The sequence below is a fragment of the Callorhinus ursinus genome, unplaced genomic scaffold (genome assembly GCF_003265705.2).
Source record: "Callorhinus ursinus isolate GAN/ISIS: 27379988/994484 unplaced genomic scaffold, GSC_fseal_2.0 scaffold3, whole genome shotgun sequence".
NCBI classification, from domain to species: Eukaryota; Metazoa; Chordata; class Mammalia; order Carnivora; family Otariidae; genus Callorhinus; species Callorhinus ursinus.
In genome coordinates, this window is record NW_027397065.1 from 87,317,777 (window position 1) to 87,338,470 (window position 20,694).

The window sequence follows — 20,694 nt, forward strand, 5'->3', positions numbered from 1 at the left end:
TACATCTTCCCAGAAAATGTTCTCTGGAGATGCCAAAGTGAAAACCAGACCGCATGACAACACCGAGCATCTCCAGGGAGGGGCGGGATCAAGTCTGTGCATCACAGACTTCGTCCTGATCTGAATTGCTCAAAGATAGGTCAACCTTTGCTTCCTGGGACCTCTTTCTGCAACACCCATCAAGCAGGAGAATGGAAGACAAATCCCAATTCTGGAGTGGAAGCCGCAGGAGAGGGAAGAGCGGTGGGCGGGTAAAGATACAGACTCGAAACCAAAGTACATAAAACTTTTAATGAATCAACCTTACAAAAAGACAATGGCATCAAAACATCAGACGCGTTTGGTACAAAACTGGTTCTAGGTCGTGAGAACTAATCCTGGTGATGGATGGCACGAGACACGACAGAGCAAGGCGACAGGACCACGGATCCTGCTGGGGCCCGTGGACAGCCACTGGCGATGAGACACGTGGGTGAACACAGTCAAATCCCGTGTGGGGTGACAGAAATCAACTTATTCACAAATACTGTGTGTTTTACTATCAGACTAGCGGATGCGGTTGGCGAGCTACCATATTTTCCAGAAAAGAACATGCACCGGAAGATAATATACACCCCCTAGTTTTATTGCCTTAAGAATTTTTGTTTATTTCACGTCTGTCGTCTTTGCGAGTTCGTTAAACGTGTTTCTCCTATAACACACACTCCTTTTCCTTCTGCTCCGGAGTAAGCACAGTGCAAGTGGCAGCGCGATCTTGGCACACATCAGACACCAAACGATATGCCACCAGGGTCATAGGAACGAGTCTGAAAAGGCTCCATAGGACAGAACAGAGCACGCACATCAAAAACGAGGGACAAAAGTTGCAGTCAGAAAGTGCGTTGTACCTTCCCGAAAATACAGTCTTCTTGCCAAAATGAAGGCAGCTCTTCAGGATGCCAAGTTGCTCTGGGAAAGGGACCTTGACATTTCTGTGTTTACAAAGTATGTCTTCAGCTCCCCCTTGCCTTTCACGTTGATTATTCCCCGACACGTGCATGTGTATCCCAGGGTCTGGAGGATGAGGCTTGTCTCCTCGGTGACCTAGAAGCACACGGACAGATGAAGAAGCAGTCAGTGTCTCCGCCACACGGCCTCTGGGAGGTCGTTTGACCACAAAGATCAAGAGCCAAAAGACACTCACATTCTTTGACCCAACCATTCCACTCCTGAGAAATTAGGAGAAAGAATAACGCAGAAGAAGAGCTTTTTAAGGACAATGTGTAGTTTTGTGCTGTGACAGTGGCAGACTATGAACCACCTAAAAGTCAAGTGATCTCCAGGGTGAAGTGAACCATGAGGCTGTCATGATCTATATCGTGGACGAGACCGTGACATAAGGAGGTTTGTTTCACCCCAAAGGAAGCATGAAGTCTGGATCCACGTTATGATTTCAACTACGTGACAGTTATGTATTCACATATAAGAAACCAGGGAAAAAGAAAGTAAATCGGAACATGTTGGAGTGGTGGGATTCTGGATGATCTTTTTAAAGATTTTTTTTTTTTTTATTTGAGAGAGAATGAGAGATAGAGAGCACGAGAGGGAAGAGGGTCAGAGGGAGAAGCAGACTCCCTGCTGAGCAGGGAGCCCGATGTGGGACTCGATCCCGGGACTCCAGGATCATGACCTGAGCCGAAGGCAGTCGCTTAACCAACTGAGCCACCCAGGCGCCCCGATTCTGGATGATCTTTATAAATGGTCATGAATGTCATCTCACGAAATCATAAATAGGAATAATAGATTTTAATACAGGTGGGAGAACATACCCTGGGGAGACTGTGGGTTCCTGCAAAGGGCCACACGCTTTGGGTCGAATGCTCGAGAATAAAAATAAACGGACACTAGGCGTCCACACTAGCCTTAGCCTGGGCATGACACACTGGGTCAGGTCTTGCAAGTTTCCTCCCCTCACTGAATTGACAGGAGATGCTAACAGGGCTGGGCCCCTCCTCTGCAGCCTGTCGATGGGACAGGTCGGGACGGGTGATTCCTGCCACTGCCCCATGTGGCAAGGAGCCTGAGTGCAGAATTGCATTCGGGTCCTGCTGGACCACAGGGCAGTGAAGTTCCGTGCAGGATGGCTCCCCTCTTTGAGGGGAGATGGGTTGTACTGAGCCTGGCACCATCTCAGCCTGAGCGTACACTGTGCTTTCCTCGGGAGCCACGTCTGGGGACGGGAGCCCGGACCCGCCGGGGGTCTGTCTGCTCGAGTGCTGGTGAAGCCTCCTGCTAAAGACGCTTTCTCAAGCAGAGAATGGGTGGGGAGAGAACAGACTCCGCTAATAGGCCTCAGCTTTGGAGGTGAGAGAAGCCCCTCCTGTCAGGAACATGGCGCCCAGTTGGGCCTCCCAGGAGGTATCAGGGTCTTGAGCAGAGAGGGAGGGAGCTGTCTTTCCAGAAATTCCTGCTAATGCCACTCTGGAAGTGTGTGAGAAAGCAGAGGAGGCGGGATTTCCTCCCGCTTCATCAGAGGAAATGGACATGGCCCCGGGGTGGGGGTGGAGGGTCCCCGGCCACCTCAGGTGTGTGGGTGACACACGCGTGCTAGGCAGGCCTGTGGACAGCACAGCAAGGCTATTGCACAATTTTGCTTTTGGAGCAGGCACCACTGGGGGACCATGTGGTGAGATGGCCTCCTGGGGCCCGGTGGCTGAGAGAGGTGTCCAGGGCAGATACTGCCAGGGGGCAAAGGCAGGAGCATGTATCAGAACCACAGGAGAACCCAGGAAGGTACCTAGGACGAAGTGTGTGGTATAAAGATCTCCAGAGCAGGCTGCTGGAACAAGCTAGAAACACCACTCTGTCTTCCTGTAACTTGACCCGATGGCCAGCCCCTAGCACAGGGGCCGGTGTGGGTCCTTGGGACCCTTATGACCAGAGCAAGGAAAGGGGGACGCAGGTGCCAGATGCTCACATCCTCCCCTCCCCTAGGATTGGGTCCAAGTCCCGGGGGAGGCCAGCTGAAGCCAGCAGCAAAGGACGGACTTTGCATCCTGGACAAGAACCGAAAGAATATGGAGGTAGCCGAGAAACTCAGAGAACAGATACATCCTCCTGATCAGAGTTCTCAGGGGTCATCAGAATTAGAGAATCCTACAGGCCTTTGACTTCTGACCTTCCCCAGAGAACACACACATCTTTTAGAGCCTCGGGGGTTCATTGTGCGGCTGAGGTATTTATCGGCGTGGAGCATCGCCACTGGCATCTGTGAGCTATCTGCTGGAATGGGGAATGCCAAGCACGCGATGGCTGTGGCGCGAGCAGCAGGGCGCTGTCTCCCGGAGGGGCGCCGGCTGGTATTCCTCCAAGTCCAGGGGAAGCCTGGATGCGTGGCGTGTGGGCTCTCTCTGCTGCTCTTTGGGCTTCCAGGCAAGAAGGCGCGGGGCGAGTGGAATGCTCTCTCGTCAAAGGAACCTGCTCCTCAGGCCCGGGAGAAGCTCTGTAATGATCTCAGCACCATTTATTTTTCCTGGCATCTCACTACTTTTCTTGCACATAAGAGGAAGCGCAGATCTACTGGGGCTGGAGGGACCACCACGCCTTCAGGAGAAGGAATCTGCTGGACACAAACCTCCCAGCAGCTGTGCAGCGTGAACACACACAGACCTGCGGACGAGCTGCTCTCCTGACAGCCAGAACCCCGTCCCGTCTCCTCCGGGCTCCGAGCGGGCAGAGAACATCTTGTGGGCTGCTTAGCCCTAAATCACCCGGAGCTTTACAATGCTCCATATCCTCCTGGAGACACACAGGAGCTCAGGCTCATGTGAAGCATTGATCGGGCGGGGATTTACGAGCTCCAGGAGGGAGCACTCTCCCCAACCAACCTCTCTCAAATTGTTTTTGATACTTATCCCAAGTACTTGAAAACCAGTTAGAGAGTCGTGAAGCATGTTAAGGCCACCATTCATCTTCTAAATGTTCCAGGAGCATGGAGGGGGCCTAGGTTGGCCTACAGGTGGGAAGGGTGTCTGGATGGGAGCACCCTCTCCCCACACCAAATGGAAGACGCTATGTTGTGCAGGCTTGCTGGACCATCCCTGCGCAAGGAGAGTTGCCGGGGACATGCCTGCAGGAAGGCCCAGAGGCCGTGGTGACTGACCGCCGCTCAGCTCTACTTCGTGAGAGCTCCGTCTGGACTGGCTCTCGTGAGCACAGCCAACTGGCTCTTTCCCCTGGCAACGGCAGTTTGGCTGGGACGCCCACGTCACTTTCCACCTCTCCCCTCTTTGTTGCTCGGTTGCTCACTTTCAGCAACGGCTGACTAATCATCTGGCTGGAAAGAAGATGAACACTTAGAAGTAATGTTGGTCCCGTTCCATATAAAAATTAAGGATATGCTCTAGGAAGTTCATAGAAATGGAATCCTCTTGAATGAATGAGGTAGGGAGTGTGAAAGGCAAGTGAGCAAGCCCACTCTTGATGATATCGGTGCTGGGTTCTCCCGCAGAGGTCAACAGAGAACTCTAAATCTCTACCATAATGTGAGGAGGCACGGTTCCCTGAGGACACTGGACAAGCCAAGGCACACAGAACAGGGACTTACAGAATTCTCAGTGAGGGAGCCAAAAAAAAAAAGCCTATGACTTGTGTCCAGTGGTTTTCATACTAATTTGCCATTTGGCAGGAATTTATTTTCTAGAATAAAACAAAGCTGCAGTGTAATGTGGAACCACTGCTTTTTAGGGTGAGGCAAATAGAAAGTTCTGCATAGACACACGCGCACACTTTCTTCCCATTAGAAGTCAGTCTCTCCTTTTAGGTGTCTGGCACCATGCTCAAGCATCCTCCGTTGGGGGGATTCCTACGCTTTCACATCATTCTAGAGATCCAAATCCATGCTGGTCCGATTTGGCACTGTTATTACATGTCACCCGGAAATCTACCCCTTGTCTTCCCCCAGGGGACTCTTTCCTGCCTCCTCCCAATTCAGCCTCCGGGACAGGAAGTCCAGGGGTTATGTCTGGCGTTGGTCATACTATCCCTCTCCCTTGCAAAGCGCCTTTCAAGGTGCTGGGGCTGGGGGACAGAAGAGGGGGGGAAAGGTCCTGCTCTGACTTCATGCTCAGGTATCTGATTGCTATGTTGGTTGTTGCGATCATTGACTTTCCTAAAGGCAATACTCTTTACATTATTATATCTCTATATTATTGCTAATAGTGAGTGCAGAAATCAATTAACATTTCCCCAGTTAAAAAGGACTTCTGTCAATGTCAACATGTTTCAAGGTTTTCTCAAGATTTAAGTAACTTCCAAGGTTCTTTGTTTTGATATATTATCATCATTATTACACTTATTTGTGGTTTCCGAGAGGCCAGAACTGGCCGACGCTGACAGAGCACACTGAATCACCTGTATTTTGTCCAGTACGCCGGTGCTGTCCATCCTGCTGGCCACATTTACGGTGTTGCCCCAGATATCATACTGTGGCTTCTGAGCTCCAATCACACCAGCTATCACAGGTCCATGGTTAATACCTGCGACACATCAGAACCGGGTGAACGAGATTCAAGTTACAGCGACCGTCTCAAACAGAAAAGCTTTCCAAGGATATTTTTGAATTATCGTTACTAAACAAACATGAGCCCAACCCATGGGATTCTAAAGCAAAGAAAAATAGTTGTTTTCCCTTCTTAACCTTGATTCTTGCTCATGTGCCCATTTATCATTATTATTCCGTTGGCTATACTTTTAAAAAACTAACTATAACAGTTCCCTATGTTGCTATAGGATCATAAACAAGAGATGACCACTGTGTCTTCCAATAGCTGTTAATGTTAATTTTGAAATATACGTCTTTCTGTTTGAAATAGCTACACTGAATGCATTGACCGGCAGTTCTGCTGCTGCTGGCCTTTTGGGTTCCTGCCGCCATCTTGCCGAATGCACCACTGCCAAACACCAGAGCTGCGTTCTCTACCCGCCGTGCACTGTTCCACGCGCTTTACACGTACAAACTCCTGTGGTTCTCACAATAGCCCATGGGGTGGGTACTGTCGTCATCACTTCCGGTTTCAGGGCAGGAAGCGGAAGACGGCCCCATCAGACAGGCGGTAGATGGCAGAGGCAGTTGGCTCTATGGCCCCTGCTTGTAAGGACGCTGCCGTCCGATCTCTGCCACAAGCGTCCCATGCACAAGGCTTCTTCCCACCTTGAGGGCTGTTGCCTTTGATAATGTCCCAATGGCAAGTTTACTGCATTCCAGAAGAATGTGTTTGTGCTGTTGATCTCCACTGCTAAGCCACCTTCCAAAAGGACTCCCTTATAATGTGCACTGTGCTAGTGAGGGAGTCTACCCATGTGGGCATTAAAACAACCACAAATCTTAGCATGCGCAATATAGATTCAGATTTGAGGAGATTCTGGCACTAGACGCTACAACTGGTAAGACTGGGGGAGGGTCCCAAGAGCCTCGTATTTGGAGGGACGGGCTGGCCCCTGTGGGCAGGTGTGACCCACAGAGGGTCTCCAGACAAGTGGTGGGAGGCCTCTTAGGCTTTGTTGCTTGGGTTCTTGACCCCCTTGTAGTTGGGCTCTTTACAGCTCTGCGTCCATCAGACTGAGGACAACCCCACCTCTGGCGTAAGCCTCCTCGTCAACTGTGATACCCTAGGGAGAGCAACCAGTTTGCTGGAGAAACTCAGGAGTCGCCACTCTTCGGCGCAGCTGGCCGAGACCTCACTGGTAGGGCAGAGTTCTTGCCATCCCGGCCTGCCCGTGTGACTTTCCGGATAACTAGGCACCCCAGACCACCGCTGACAGAGGTGGTGGTGGCTTGACTGCCCCCTCCGTTAGGAACTGTGATTATAAACCCATGGTTTATTACGTGCAGACACCTGAGCTCTGGGTGCACTGAAGCCTTGTAAGTCTGATCAACTTCGCTAATCAGAGTGGCCCAGGATCCTCCCCCACCCTGTGCACCAGGTAGGATAAGTCCTTGTCCCAGGATCAGTTCAAACAGGCAGACCCCACAGGTATTCTGGGAGTGGTGTGGAGGAAGGCCAGAGAAACAGAAATATTGACATTGGTTGATTATGCCCCCTACATTTTCTGCTGGCTCTAGGACCCCTGCCTCACTGCAGAAGTCACCTTGTATTGATCAAGGAGGGGGTTTCTGGGCGATCCCATTTCCCACTCCCGAACTGCTTAGCGTGTACGGTTTGTTACAGATCAAAGGCCAAGCTTCCTCTTTGCAATGGAGAGGTAGGCGGGAAACACAGTACGGACACTGTTCCATAAAATCTTTGAAGGTATGCAAGAGGTGAGCAAGAAATTCTGCTTTGCTTTTGCCGAGTACTCAACAAAGCTCACACTCTGCTTTAGATCCTCAAATAATTTATTCCAGCTGCTGGCTGGTGTTCTGGAGCCCCTGTGCCATCAACTTTTCTGCTGGCTGCTGAGTCCTGCTTGGTCAGTGCCTTGCGGGGGGTGGGCAGGGCACTGCGGGGAGAGCCCGGCCGATGATTCCTGGCACGGGGTCAATCTCTGTGCAGCAATGTGCTCGAATTTTGGTTCCCGCTAACCGACTGATTCTGCAGCCTGACCCACAGAAAAGGAGCTAGGAGTGAATTCAGCTCTTATTTGTATCCATTTTTTTTTTTTTTTTTTTTTTTTTTTTGTGAACTATTACTCTTCCAAGTTCCTACCGTGAACTGCCACTGGATGGCACTATGCACCCAAGCGCAGCCAGGAAGCCGCCCCCTTAGCAAGGCCCAGGGCCAGGGAAACATTGAGCTTAGGCTTCCTTAGGAATCTAAAAGAGCTGGTATGCGTGGTGATACTGTAACTAACAGTATATTCAATAATCAGTGTAAAGTAAACACTCAATACATTCCTATTGAAGAGGGTCTATTCAGTTACTTACCTTAATTTGGAAAATACGGTTATGGTCTAGACCAAGGAAAAGGCTTTTTTTGGATGTAACAGGTGACCAGTGCATGGCTGCCCATCTCACCTTGCAATGAAGAAGGGCAGGGTTGTTTTGGTCTGTATATGCTTTTCAACAGAGCGGATCATGCTGCCAGGTCATAGATTTTTTTTTTTTTTTTTTAAATGAGAGTAGTTTGAAAGTTTGAGGAGCTCATTCTCTAAGCTGTCAAAACAATCAAGAGGCTCTAGGGTCAAGGGGACACCTCTGCATCTGATGTGGTCAGCAGGCCGTGGGGCAGCCCCCCCCCCCCCGCCTGGCCCCTTCTCACCTCTGGAGAAGGCAGCCCCTCACAGAGGCCTGCTGTGCCTGGAGGTGAGAAAGCAGGAAGTAAAAGGTGTCCAGATGCCGATAATTAACAGCACATGCGAGCAGCAAAGAGGCCACCTTTAGCTCCAGGCATGTATAATATTTCCAGGTTTTAAATTCATAACAAATGCACAGCAAAGGAAGAAAATCGCTCTAAATTTTGGGATTTTTTTTGTTTTTAAAGTGGAAATCTGTATGCAAAAGAAATGAAAAGCCATTCAGATGGAATTTATTACAAGAACTACTCCTGTGTGGACTTGCTTTCAGAAGCAGCAAAATGTGTTGCCAACAGGAACATTAAATGGTCAAAGAAGCTCTTACCATCCTGAATGGCCATGGCCATGATGGCAAACATGGCCAGACAGCTATGTGCTAAGCTGACGGTTTCAAGCACACTTTTTATGTTTAGAGACATTTGAGAAAGGCAAGGAAGCATGCAACATGCTCATGAGTCAACTTAAAGAAAGGGAAGAACTTACTAGAAAAATTTTTAAAAGAAATTTAGAAAGAACTTTTAAAGTATTTTAAAAAGAAATTATTTTAAAGAAAGTTGGCCTTTTCTGTTAGACTTGAACATCCAATCAGAAAAGCTATGGCTATTTCAGAACCTGGGACATATGTTTGGGGTTCTTGGGGATTGTGACCCCCAGGGGTGTGTGACTATTTCAACAATTCTAAGATACCTCTAACATATATATGTATATATGTACATATATGTGTATATATATATATGTGGCTTGCAGAGGGACCCCAGCTGGAAGGATGAGGCAGTGGGACTGAAATCCAGCCCATGGTCCTAAACACAGTGCTCACAGCCTGGGTCCAACCAAAGGGTATTTTGTTTTCTAACCTGTACAAAAGTGTCTCAGAGGCTCGTAACTTCCCTGAGCCTGCCCCACCCCCAAATCCAGTCCTCTTGCCCGCAAAACACAATGGCATGGCTCTACCCCAACATTTACAGCGAGTCCATCCCTCACGCCATGCCTCCCCCACACCTGCAAGATCTCCCTACACAACATACCCACTCGCAGCTTGAAGTCGTTGAAGGAGTGCTTGTTGATGGCGTCCAGTTTTGCCACCAGGGCAAAGGCAAACTCCACCATGGTGCCAATGTGCATGTATTGCCTCTCGGGCTCCTGAACAGAAACAAACCCAGGTGGGGGGGTCAGAGCTCAACGAGCAGGAAAGTGGTCCCTGAGTCACAAGGCCGGGCTCCAGTCAGGAAGAATGCTCGAGGCTACAGCCGCAGCGGACATTCTGTGAGGATCACCCCTCATCACAAGGAGGCCTGGTGCCCCAATTCATTTTTTGTGGCCGTGGGGAGACCTGAGACACTAGAAGACACGGAATACCCAGACAGAAACTGCCAACAGAAGATGCAGTGAGGAGGGGCGCCTGGGTGGCTCAAATGGTTAAGCGTCTGTCTTCGGCTCAGGTCATGATCCCAGGGTCCTGGGATCAAGCCCCACATCGGGCTCCTGGCTCAGCGAGGAGCCTGCTTCTCCCTCTGCCTCTCTCCCTGCTCATGCTTTCTCTCTCTGTATCTCTGTGTCTCAAATGAATAAATAAAATCTTTAAAAAAAAAAAAAAGATGCAGTGAGGAAAGCCGGCTCCTGGTTCTCCACTTGCCCCTCACACCCATCTCCTCCCGCCCTCCGCTGGACTCTGGCTTCCTGTTGGACTGACCAATGGGAGGGGTCGGGGAGGGTCGGGGGCGCCAGGGAGAGGGCTGGGGTCCATTCCTCCTCTTCCCCACTCCACACCCACCACAGCTCACCCCAGTTCTGGAAGTACTACATCTTCCTTTTGCCCCCATAGGAGAGGGGTGTTCTGTGTCCTCCCCAAATTCATAACCTCCAATACCTCAGAATTTGTATTTGGAGATTCTTACCTCCATCATTAAAGAGGGGAATAAGATTAACTTGGGTCATTAGATCACTTATCCAGTATGACTGGTGTCCTTATAAAAAGGAGATTAAGACTCAGACACAGGGAGAAGACCACATGGAAACACAGGGGGAACACGCGTCTACACAGAAAGGACAGAGGCCTCAGAAGAAACCAACCCCGTCCGCGCCTCGACCTCTGACCTCCAGTCTCCAGAACCAGGAGACAATAGATTTCTGTTGTTTAAGCCTCTGTTAGGGCAGCCCTAGCCAACTACTACGGGCGGGGGGGGCGGGGTCGACAATTTCCTGCCTTTACTGTCTCTGGGCGATTTATCATCCCTTGAGGAATAGTCATCATACATATAGAGCAGAAGGAAAGGACAAGTTCAAGGTTTCCACTGAAGGTAAGTGGAGATTTCTATCCTATTTACTATTAATTTATACTTTTATTTCTGTTACTCATTTACATTTACTATGAATTTCTAACACCTATTATATTTGTAATTCCTTTTGAAGATCATCTTTCTAAAATTTCTATTTTTGGTTACATTCTAAACACAGATTCTTTATTAGTATATGTATATAATTCATAAAATGTATTTCCATGTCCTGAAGGTTCCCGCTGCCCCGATACTTGATGGGGTGCACCGGGACGTGGGGTGACACTGGAGTCCCAGCCCCGTCCGGTGGGCCTGCCCACGCATCTGGGGCTTGTGGTTCCAAGGCATCCGTCTCAGCACTAGAATCAGTGTGGTCTCTCATCTCCCTCACTAGTCTGTGAGCTCCCCAAGAGCAGAGACCGTCTTCTATTAATCCGTGCCTCCACAACATGGAAGTGTGGTCAGGTAAAGCACCTGGGCACCTGGGTATTGAGAGATGGCTCTTCGACTGCCTGTCGGGTAGCCAAGAGGAAATGCCTCGGAGGAACAGAGAGCATTGTCAAGCTTTGGTGGGAGGTGAAAGCCAATGGATGCTCACTGGGGGGGGCATACACCCAGGAGGGGCCATTCACACACCCACTGAAGTGGGAGAGAGCTCCAAGGGAAGAAGAGCACACAGCGGGGACTGGGGGATGGGCCTCACCGGCTGCGGGAGAGGAAGGAATCAGTAAGGATACTGGGAATCCTTTCGAGAAGAGCTGGAGAGGCGGGCCTTTGTGGAGCTCACACCGTGACTTCTGGGACAAGTGTTCAATCCCGCTGGGCCCCAGAGGAGCTCAATCAGAGATGAAGAGAGCTCTCCAGAAGGCCAAAGGGGAGATCCTGGGTGAATGGGGCGGGGAGCATCCTCCACACGGGGGGGGGGAGATAAAAGCCAGCTCTGAGGCTCTCGTGGGGATGAGGGAGAGGACGGTGGAGACAGTGAGCATATCCACCATATTTGAGGTGACAGGGCGGTGGGCAAAGCCAAGGCCAAAGGAGAAAGGAAAATGGCAACAGAGGTATTCCAGGAATCCACACAGCGTTTTAGTGACGGGAGTCAGGAAGGGTAGCACTACGCAAGCCTCTCGACGTGGGTACTGCTGACACCTGGGCCGGATCATCCCTTGTCCTGGGGGCCGTCCCATCCCGGCCTCCAACCACAGGTGCCAGGAGTGACAGCACGGCCGCCTCCCAGGAATGACAACCGAAAATGTCTCCAGGCGATGCCCCAATGTCCCCTGGGGGCAAAACGCCTCCCCTCCTGAGACCACTGCGCTCAGCAATACAAACATGTGAGGAGGGAAGAGACAGTGCATTTCCAGTTCAGAGAGGAAGTTCTTCCTCTCCTCACATAAATTCTATCATTCTAGAGAAAGACCAATGAAATGTTACTGGCGCCATAAATCCTCAACTTCAAATTGTGCGAGAAAATCCAAACAACTTAAACAGTTGGAACTACGGAACAGACTGTCAGCTAAGGTCGGCGAAAATGCAGAGTCATTTCTTAAGACAGCATTGCTCTTCCATCAGAGCTCCCTAATATTTCCTGTCTCATGACCCCCGGGGCAGGCGTGATTTGGGGGTTCATGCAGTCCTCTGGAAACATCGTGCTCCTGAACGGGCAGCACGAACTGTGAAATCAACAGGCAGAATCCCCTGTCACTAACATCACAACTGTCCCAGCAAGGAGCACAGATCTGCCAGGGGGTGGAAATGGTTTGCGTCCTACCAAACCATAACACAGCAAACGAGCTTCCCTCCTCGATAAATTATCACCCGATCCGTTTTCATGCAGTGGACTTAAGCTGGAGGTTTACATGACCTCAGTGATGAATGAAGAGACCGAGTTCTGGGAGTGGGGTTTAAATCCAACGTCAATAACTCACTGGGGCTTGGTAAGTCCTGGAAAAAAAATTATGCTCAGTCTTTAGAAGAGCTCAGTTCATTTCAAAAAGTCCTTATAACTCAGCTTTTGATAAATATTTGATGACAGTATAAAGCAGCTCTTTCTCCCACGATCCAAATGATTTCTGAAAGATGTCTCCAAATATTTAACCGACGTCCAGTGACGCGGCGAGCAGACGCATTCCGAGCCCTGGAACACATCTTGGAAGCTGTTTGCTTTGGAAATTCCACCAGCAAGGAAGGCCGCTTAAAGGAAATGTATGTTTATCGAGGTCATTTTATAACCCAAGTGACCGGTAAACACAGAGCTAATTCTTTAGGCTGAAATTAACATTATATTAACATATGTCTCCTCTCTTGACCTCTCCTTTTTCGTCTTTGCCTTTCTTCCCACCCATCAAATATTCACTGAGCACCTGCTGTGGTGGCATCTGTCTGGTGCTGAAGGTTTAGAACTGCTGCCTAGGAGCACTCTCCCCTGGGAGATCCGATGCGACCTCACAGTTCTCTAAAGGGAAGGTCTGCTCGCTCCCAGGTGAGCTGATAATCACAGGTTGAAGACTGGCTCTCATGTGGTGGCTCCGAACACCTGAGTGTCAGGTACCTGTCGGAGGGCACGACTGGGACTCGGAACTTCCCAGTGTCAACCCAAACTCCAAGGCATGAAAAAATACTTACGGAGAACGGTCCCATCTGTGGTCCCCTCTAACTCCCCGGAACTTGGATTCAGGTGGGCTCTCTCTCTTTTCCACCGATCTCACTTTACAGAGAACGTATTTTATTAAAATGCACATTTCGGGATGTTCCGGCAGGCATGCCCCCCACCCCCACCTTCACATTTTAAACCATTTTCCAAGAGGAAGTTAGTTACCAAGCGCATGGCTCACTGTGGACCCATTGTCATGGTTATGAGGGCTCGTACCGACAGGCCTGGTTTTTAGATATATTAATGAACGAGTGACAAGATCGTCCCTATGAACACTGGGACACCGTACGTGTGCCGGCTGCTGGAAATCTCCGAACGATTAATAGCATCAGTGTGTGCATGTATGTATTTAATCCTCATGGTGAGTCCCATGAAGGACTTCCTGTCTTTATCCCCATTATGCAGATGGGGAAAGGGAGACCCTGGACCGTTAACAACTTGTGTAAGTGGCCAACCAGGCGTCTGACTCCAGGTCCCGTCTTAGCTGCCATCTTGCCCGCCTCCTTGCGCGTGTCTAGAACGTGGTCGGGCCTTGGCTGTTTGCGTTGCGTGTATCATCCTCAACTGCGCATCGTGTCTTTGACTTTCCCTCCACTTCAGTTTATTAATTGTTAAACCTTTCGCATTGCATTCATTTTTGTGAGCTTCCTCAGGGATAGACTTACGTAAAATACGCACAAACAGGTAGACAAATAGGTAAGCGGTTTTCCTTGATCGTCTTGCTGGTAAATGGTGGCAGGGGGGTTGGAGGATGAGTCTAAGAGATTTTCAGCTGATGCGGAGCTATCCCCCGGAACTGCTCATTAATGGCTCTGGAACTAGCCATGTGGTTGGCTGGAATTGTACTTGGATATCTTAGTGCACGCTCAAACTGTGTATCTAAAACTAATATTATTATTTTACCTTCCACAAGACAGCTCTCACTCTTGACTCTTGTGCTTTGCTAATGGCGTCATCAGTTGCAAATCCCTGTATCAGAAGCCTGAGATGCTGGCAAGCCTGGCCTTTTGTGCCCCCACCCCCCCAACCCCTCAGCTCCTAAGTCCGCCTCCCATGGGTTCATTTCTGCCGCTCACTTCTTCCTTTATTTTCCCAGGACCATGGTTTACACTCTGACCACTACTGGCCCGAAGGCAGGAAGTTCCCCCAAATACCTGCCGAAAGCTTTGACTCAGGCAACCCTGGGTTCAGCCCCAGGTCCTATGACCATCCGCTGTGTGGCCTCGGCTGAGTCATTTAATTTCTCTGGGCGCCAGTTTCCTTATCTGTGATGGGCCGATAACCGCCTATCCCCCAGGGTTGTGGGCAGGGTGCAATGAGGCAGCGAAGTGAATTCAGTCTGTATCCCTGGGGCTCAGGATTTATTTCATTCCTTTAATGATGGTTTAGAGAAGCATGTCACTCTGCTTGACGTGAAAAGCAGCTAGGAGGAAAATGTCAGTCAGAAACTGTCTCAGGCCCCAGTTTAGAACTTTCTCCCTGTGCACACATGAAGCATCCTACAGAGATGCATGGCTTTGACAATGACCCGAGTGTCTGACATTTCCTGAGTCTTTGAGATTTGCAGTAGATTTCGTGAAGAGTTATGGTCTCGTTTCCTTCAGTCTTCAGCTTCCCGTCAGGAGCATGAAAGTAGGAAGACATTTCTCCCTGCTTACAACACATCATGAGGGAGCTCTGGTGTCTGTACAAAAATGCACAGCAGAGACCAAAACTATTTTCTCCTTTTCCAGTAACGGGAACTATGGTTATTAGTTTCAAAGTGTGCTTTAGCTACTATGAAACCACGGCAGAAGGTCTCAGAGTGACTCCTCACTTCTTCCCTAGTCAATTTGGCAGAGTCCCTCTGCGATGCACTGAATGTTTGTGTCCACTCAAAATTTATATGTTGAAGCCTGATCCCCAGTGTGATGGATTTGGAGGTGGGGGCTTTGGGAGGTGGTTAGGTCATGTGGGGGGAGCCCTTATGATGGGGTTAGTGCCCTTACCAGGAGGGGCTGGGCAGAGCTTGCTTCCTCTCCCTGCCTTCCACCATGTGACACACAGCAAGGAGATACCATCGGCAAACCAGCAGGAGGGTCCTCACCAGACACCCGATCTGCTGGTACCTTGGCCTTGGACAGACCAGCCTCCAGAACTGTGAGAAATAAATGTTGTTTGTCACTCAGTCTCTGGCAGTTTGTTAGGGCAGCTGACTAAAATTGCCTCCAATATTCCATGTTCCCCAGCACTGAAACTGTTTGCACTCACCTTTCTAGGACTGTGAACTCCAGAGGGCAGTCATGAGCAGGTACCTGGCATCTGCCACGGTGGGGAAAGAAAACATCTGCCAGATGACCTAATAGTAAATAAAATCTAGAACGGCCAAGCCAGAGACGGAGCCATTAACCCGAGTCCGTGAGTGCGGATGGTAAATGCTCATTGCTCATTGCTTTGCTGGAAGCTCAGTTTCGCTAATACACAGGGTGAGCGAGTACAGGAATCTCGTGGGTGGGTCCCATGGAGCCTGGGATCTGATCTGGAGCACGGAGGGAGCCGAGTAAAGGAGAAACGTTTGTGCTAGTTGGCAGCGGTGTCTCTATAGGGCAGACTCGGCAAGAACCCGACGGAGCAAAAGACGGTGCTTAGTAACAACCCTCGAGCTACAGCCCTGGGTCTGCTGGTGCATTTGTTTGGATGTAATAAATAAAATAAACTACTACATTTACTTTTAAATGCTTTTAAAATCAGGTAATTTTTACATAACACTAATAAATAATTAAATAGAATAATTAAAAAGGGAATAAGACTACAAAAGCCTTATAAAATTTTAAAAAGCACAGTCCTCCTACCACGGTGAAGAGTAAGATCTTCCCAGCACCTCCTGCCTCTCTGCTTCTTCCCTCCCCCTGTTTTTCCTGGTTCCACAAAATATTTCTTTTCAAAGCATTGCTGGCCATGGGTATTGATCTCCTTGAGACTGTGAATACGAGCTAAAGGTCGGGCTTATTATGGCAATAACATAATCAAAGCAGGAATTTGAGTGAAAGTTTTCATTCCTGTATTTTGGGTTCAACTTATCTAAGTTCTTAATAATATCTGTTTGACAAAGATCAGAACCATGTACACAGTTGCTAAGACCAGGGAAACCCCGATCGTTGATGAGGGCGTGCAGGATGGACTTCCTCTACGACACGGCCCGTAGAGCCCCTCAGAGGTGGAGTGGTGAGGCTCCAGGGTGCGGCGGAGGGGATGAGGCCAGAGGGAGTGTGGTGGACCGTGCAGAGAACACGCCGGGTCTAAATGAAGCAGCTACTTCTGTGTCCTAGCTGCTGATTATTGTCATCAGGGATGAAGATCAGGTAGATAAGCTACCAATTTTGAGGAGAGATGATCTTTTTTTTTTTAGTGAACTGTCCTTTTTCTAAAAATAATACTCTGTAAGTCAAGAAAAACATACTTGTAACCACAATCTGCTCTCACGGATTCCAGTGTGAAGGCCATGGCAAGAATAAGCAGGAGACTTTGCAGCTGTGGGGCCTGGAAGCGTTGCGGGGGGGGGGGGGGTCCTGGCAGCGAAGGGAAGGGCAGCTCACTTCCATCACAGCTCATGTGTTCCTCCGGCGCGTGTTCATGGAGGTATGAGTGGGGTTAGAATGCCAGCCCATTCTCCGTCTAACGTTTCACTTTTTGACAAGTGCCTGCTTCTTTTTGAAAACAACAGTCAGTTGTTATGCGTAATGCAACCAACCATTTAGCCGTGTTGTCTTCGAGCTTAAAATGAGAACGCACTGTTTCATTTGAAAAATACAAACGAAGCAAAACAAAGGCAGACATAACAGCCCTGCTCTGGCTAGGTGTGGAGAGGTTGCTATGTCTCTGCGCTCCCCGTGCGTACAAGGAGAAAATGAGGAGGTACTTAGGAACACGCGCTAAATTTCAAAAGGCTTTCATCCAGGTAGCTTTGCCTCTTCTTGGATTTAAGAAAAGCACATTAATCCTTGATAAACCCAATATATTTTGCAAATTGAATGTCTTTTGTTGTCAAACTAAGTATGTGGCTAAACAATGAATAGAAAGGTTTTTTTTTTTTGGCTTAGAACTAGAAAAACAAGTAGATAAGTTACAGGTATGTTACAAAGGGCAGAAGAGACATTCATTTCTTTGATATGTATCAAGTGTGGTATGCCCCCACCCCAATCAAATGTAATGCACTTTCCTTGCAGAAGACTTGCACTGCACTTCCAAGTATTTCTAGGATGACCTTCCCAAGATCTAATTAAACGGCCTACATAAAAATAGCTCATACTGAGTAAACTCCCCGCATGCACGTAATAGCTCATACTGAGTAAACTCCCCGCATGGACGTGATGACATATCCTACTGCATTTACGTCCCAAACCCTTATATCCGTTCTATTGGAGGGAGCAATTGTATCAATATGCAAAGCAGTGTACAAGTCACAACTGTATTATTGTTATGGCTATTAACATTTTTATTACCTGCTCTGGCCATGGAGTATTTTGCATATTAATGCAGTCTTCCCAATAGCCTTATGAAATGTGTATGCTCCCCATTTGATGTAAGGAAACTGGAATGTAGAAAGCTGAGCTATTATAACAAGTCATGAGTGGTCTCACTTGAAAGTCATGCTCTTTCCGCTCTACCATTCAGTAAATAGTCACTTATGGACAGAGTGGTGACTGGTAAGAAGTCAGGAAGCAGCTCACGGGTAGCTAAGAAGGTCGGTTTGTTGGTGGCGGTGGCTGAGGGCAGGAGGGATGGGGCACGCAGGCCGGGATAGGTGTGCCGGGCTCAGGCAGGAAGCCGCAGGGACTGAGTGGTGCCGATAGGAATTCGGCACAGACGTGAACGCGGTGCAGGAGGGGCTGGTGAAGGAGCTGGCGGACCAGAGCTCTGGACAAGCAGGTGAGCCCTGCCCTGGAGCGGGCAGCCCTGCTCTCTCGCTGCTTGTTCTCTCTTTGAACTTGGGTCAATTAGTTGTCACTGCTGTGCCTCAGTTTCCCGTTCTCCATCTGTGGCATGGGTGGTTGTGGGGGGGGAGGGATCGCTTCAGCTTGTTAAAAGCAGACTCAGGAGGCATTTAGGAAGTGTTCACAAACGTCAGGGGGGAAGAGGAGAGGGTTTCTATCAGGAGTAGCAGGTCTGTAAAACATAGGGAAGGAAGCGAAATGCTGTCTGGGCAGTAAGGTGGGCACACGTTCCATCCTCCACTGAAAAACCCAGCTCAACGCTGTGCACAGCGCCCCCTGCTGGGGACTCTGGGGGAACACCACACCAGAAGATGAGGGTGTCGGAAACTGGCTGTCCATGGAAAGCCGGGAACGTCGGCCTGGCCCCATGGTCAGGATAGGCGATGATGGCGTTGGCAGGGGCTGAGACTATGCGGAGGGGATGGATCGGGGGTCGAGTCTTAGGTGAGGCCCCTGAAGGAGAGGCGGTGTCAGGGAAAGAACACGGACAGTGTCCCCCAGAGAGGCACCACAGGCAACAGGCAGCCCAGCGAAGGACCGGAAGCTAAGGAGGAGGGGCTTCTAGGTGAAGGTGACCAACAGCTTGATCGGAGCCTGCAGACAGGACTCCGAGAACGAGCGCTCAGAGCATGCGACCCGACTTGGATTCTGGAATGTGGAAGTGCTTCCTGCTCTTCAAGGGTAGGATTTGTGGTGTCAGTGTTGGTGAGGGTGAGGGAGGAAGTGGGAGGTGCAGAGTAAAGGTGGTGGATGAGGACTCCCGGTCTACAGAGTGTGCCTGAGGGAAGGGAGAGACCCTGGTTGAAGAGCCAGGGTCCGGAGGAGGCAGAGTCGGACACGTTCAGCTTTACGGGACAATGGGGGATGCGCCCACCCCACACACCCAATGCTGAACGGCTCTTCACACGGCAGCGTCTCTGCGAATCTCTGCTCTGAGGCCCTGCCAAGGGACCGATAAGCGGCTATCGGCGACCTAAGGTCTGGAGTGGGTGCAGTCAGGTCAAGTGCCCTAAACGGCGCACCAGGGGAGACTGGCTGGAGAGGCCTCAGAAGCAGGGCTGGGGTTAGGTGAGGTGAGCGGGGGACTCCCCTCAGGCACAGCATTTCAGGAGGCACCAAAAAGCACAATAGTCATGATAAATGACATCCTCATGCAATATTTTCAAAATAAAAATTAATGCAGAAAAGTCCAAAATGAACTAAAATACCAAAAATTTAAATCAAGGTTAGTAGGTGGAATGAATTGTTTCCCGCCAAAATTCCTATCTTGAAGCCTTTAAATAAACCCTCCCTCCAAGATCTCTCTCTCTCTCTTTGCCCTGTGAGGACAGTGAGAAGGGGGCCATTTACCAGAAGGAAGAGAGAGTTCACCAGCCCTGTATCCTGCAGGAACTTGATCCAGGACTTGCAGCCTCCAGAACCACGAGACAATCCGTGTCTGCTCTTTGAGCCCCTCAGTCTGTGGTGTTGCGTTCAGGCGGCCCTAGCTGACTAAGCGCGTAAGTGCCAAATGCCTCACAGCCTCAGCAAAGAGGAGAAATGTCCCTTCCTCTATGTCAGATTTTATGGTATTTTTTTAATGGTTAACTTTTCCCATAACATTAAAGGTGCTCAGAAAGTATAAGTTTGCTTCCATCAAAACCAGGAAAATAAAATTATCATCAGTTCTGTTTTCGGTATAAATTAGGTACTTAAAATTAAAATGTTATACATTTTCATACCTCTATTTTACAATTTTCCAATAGTTTTTCCAATATTTAATGTTCTGTCAATAAAAATCTAACTAGTAAAAATATACCCTACTTAAAGGGTCTATCCAACAAGAAGATCTAACAATTGTAAATATCTATGCCCCGAACATGGGAGCAGCCAATTATATAAGGCAATTAATAACAAAAGCAAAGAAACACATTGACAACAATACAATAATAGTGGGGGACTTTAACACCCCCCTGACTGAAATGGACAGATCATCTAAGCAAAAGATCAACATGGAAATAAAGACTTTAAATGACACACTGGACCAAATGGACTTCACAGACATATTCAGAACATTCCATCCCAAAGCAACGGAATACACATTCTTCTCGAGTGCCCATGGAACATTCTCCAGAATTGATCACATTCTAGGTCACAAATCAGGTCTCAACTGGTACCAAAAGATTGGGATCATTCCCTGCATATTTTCAGACCACAATGCTTTGAAACTAGAACTCAACCACAAGAGGAAAGTCGGAAAGAACTCAAATACATGGAGGCTAAAGAGCATCCTACTAAAGAATGAATGGGTCAACCAAGAAATTAAAGAAGAATTAAAAAAATTCATGGAAACCAATGAAAATGAAAACACAACTGTTCAAAATCTTTGGGATACAGCAAAGGCGGTCCTGAGAGGAAAGTATATAGCAATACAAGCCTTTCTCAAGAAACAAGAAAGGTCTCAAATACACAACCTAACCCTACACCTAAAGGAGCTGGAGAAAGAACAGCAAATAAAGCCTAAACCCAGCAGGAGAAGAGAAAT

The 20,694-nt window shown here is 49.0% G+C and overlaps 1 protein-coding gene across 2 annotated transcripts in view; it reads right to left on the reverse strand.

Annotated features, from left to right (window-relative positions):
* Positions 1-279: 279 nt before the first annotated feature.
* The window catches only part of ADCY2 (adenylate cyclase 2), a 412,639-nt gene continuing 392,224 nt past the window's right edge, over positions 280-20,694 (reverse strand). For both annotated transcript variants that reach the window (XM_073891097.1, XM_025867481.2), the window contains 3 exons: positions 9,297-9,411; positions 5,392-5,516; positions 280-1,083 (listed from right to left, as the gene is read on the reverse strand). In XM_073891097.1, the coding sequence (XP_073747198.1) occupies positions 931-1,083; positions 5,392-5,516; positions 9,297-9,411 (393 nt within the window). In that variant the 3' untranslated portion in view covers positions 280-930. The remainder of the gene's footprint in view (positions 1,084-5,391; positions 5,517-9,296; positions 9,412-20,694) is intronic.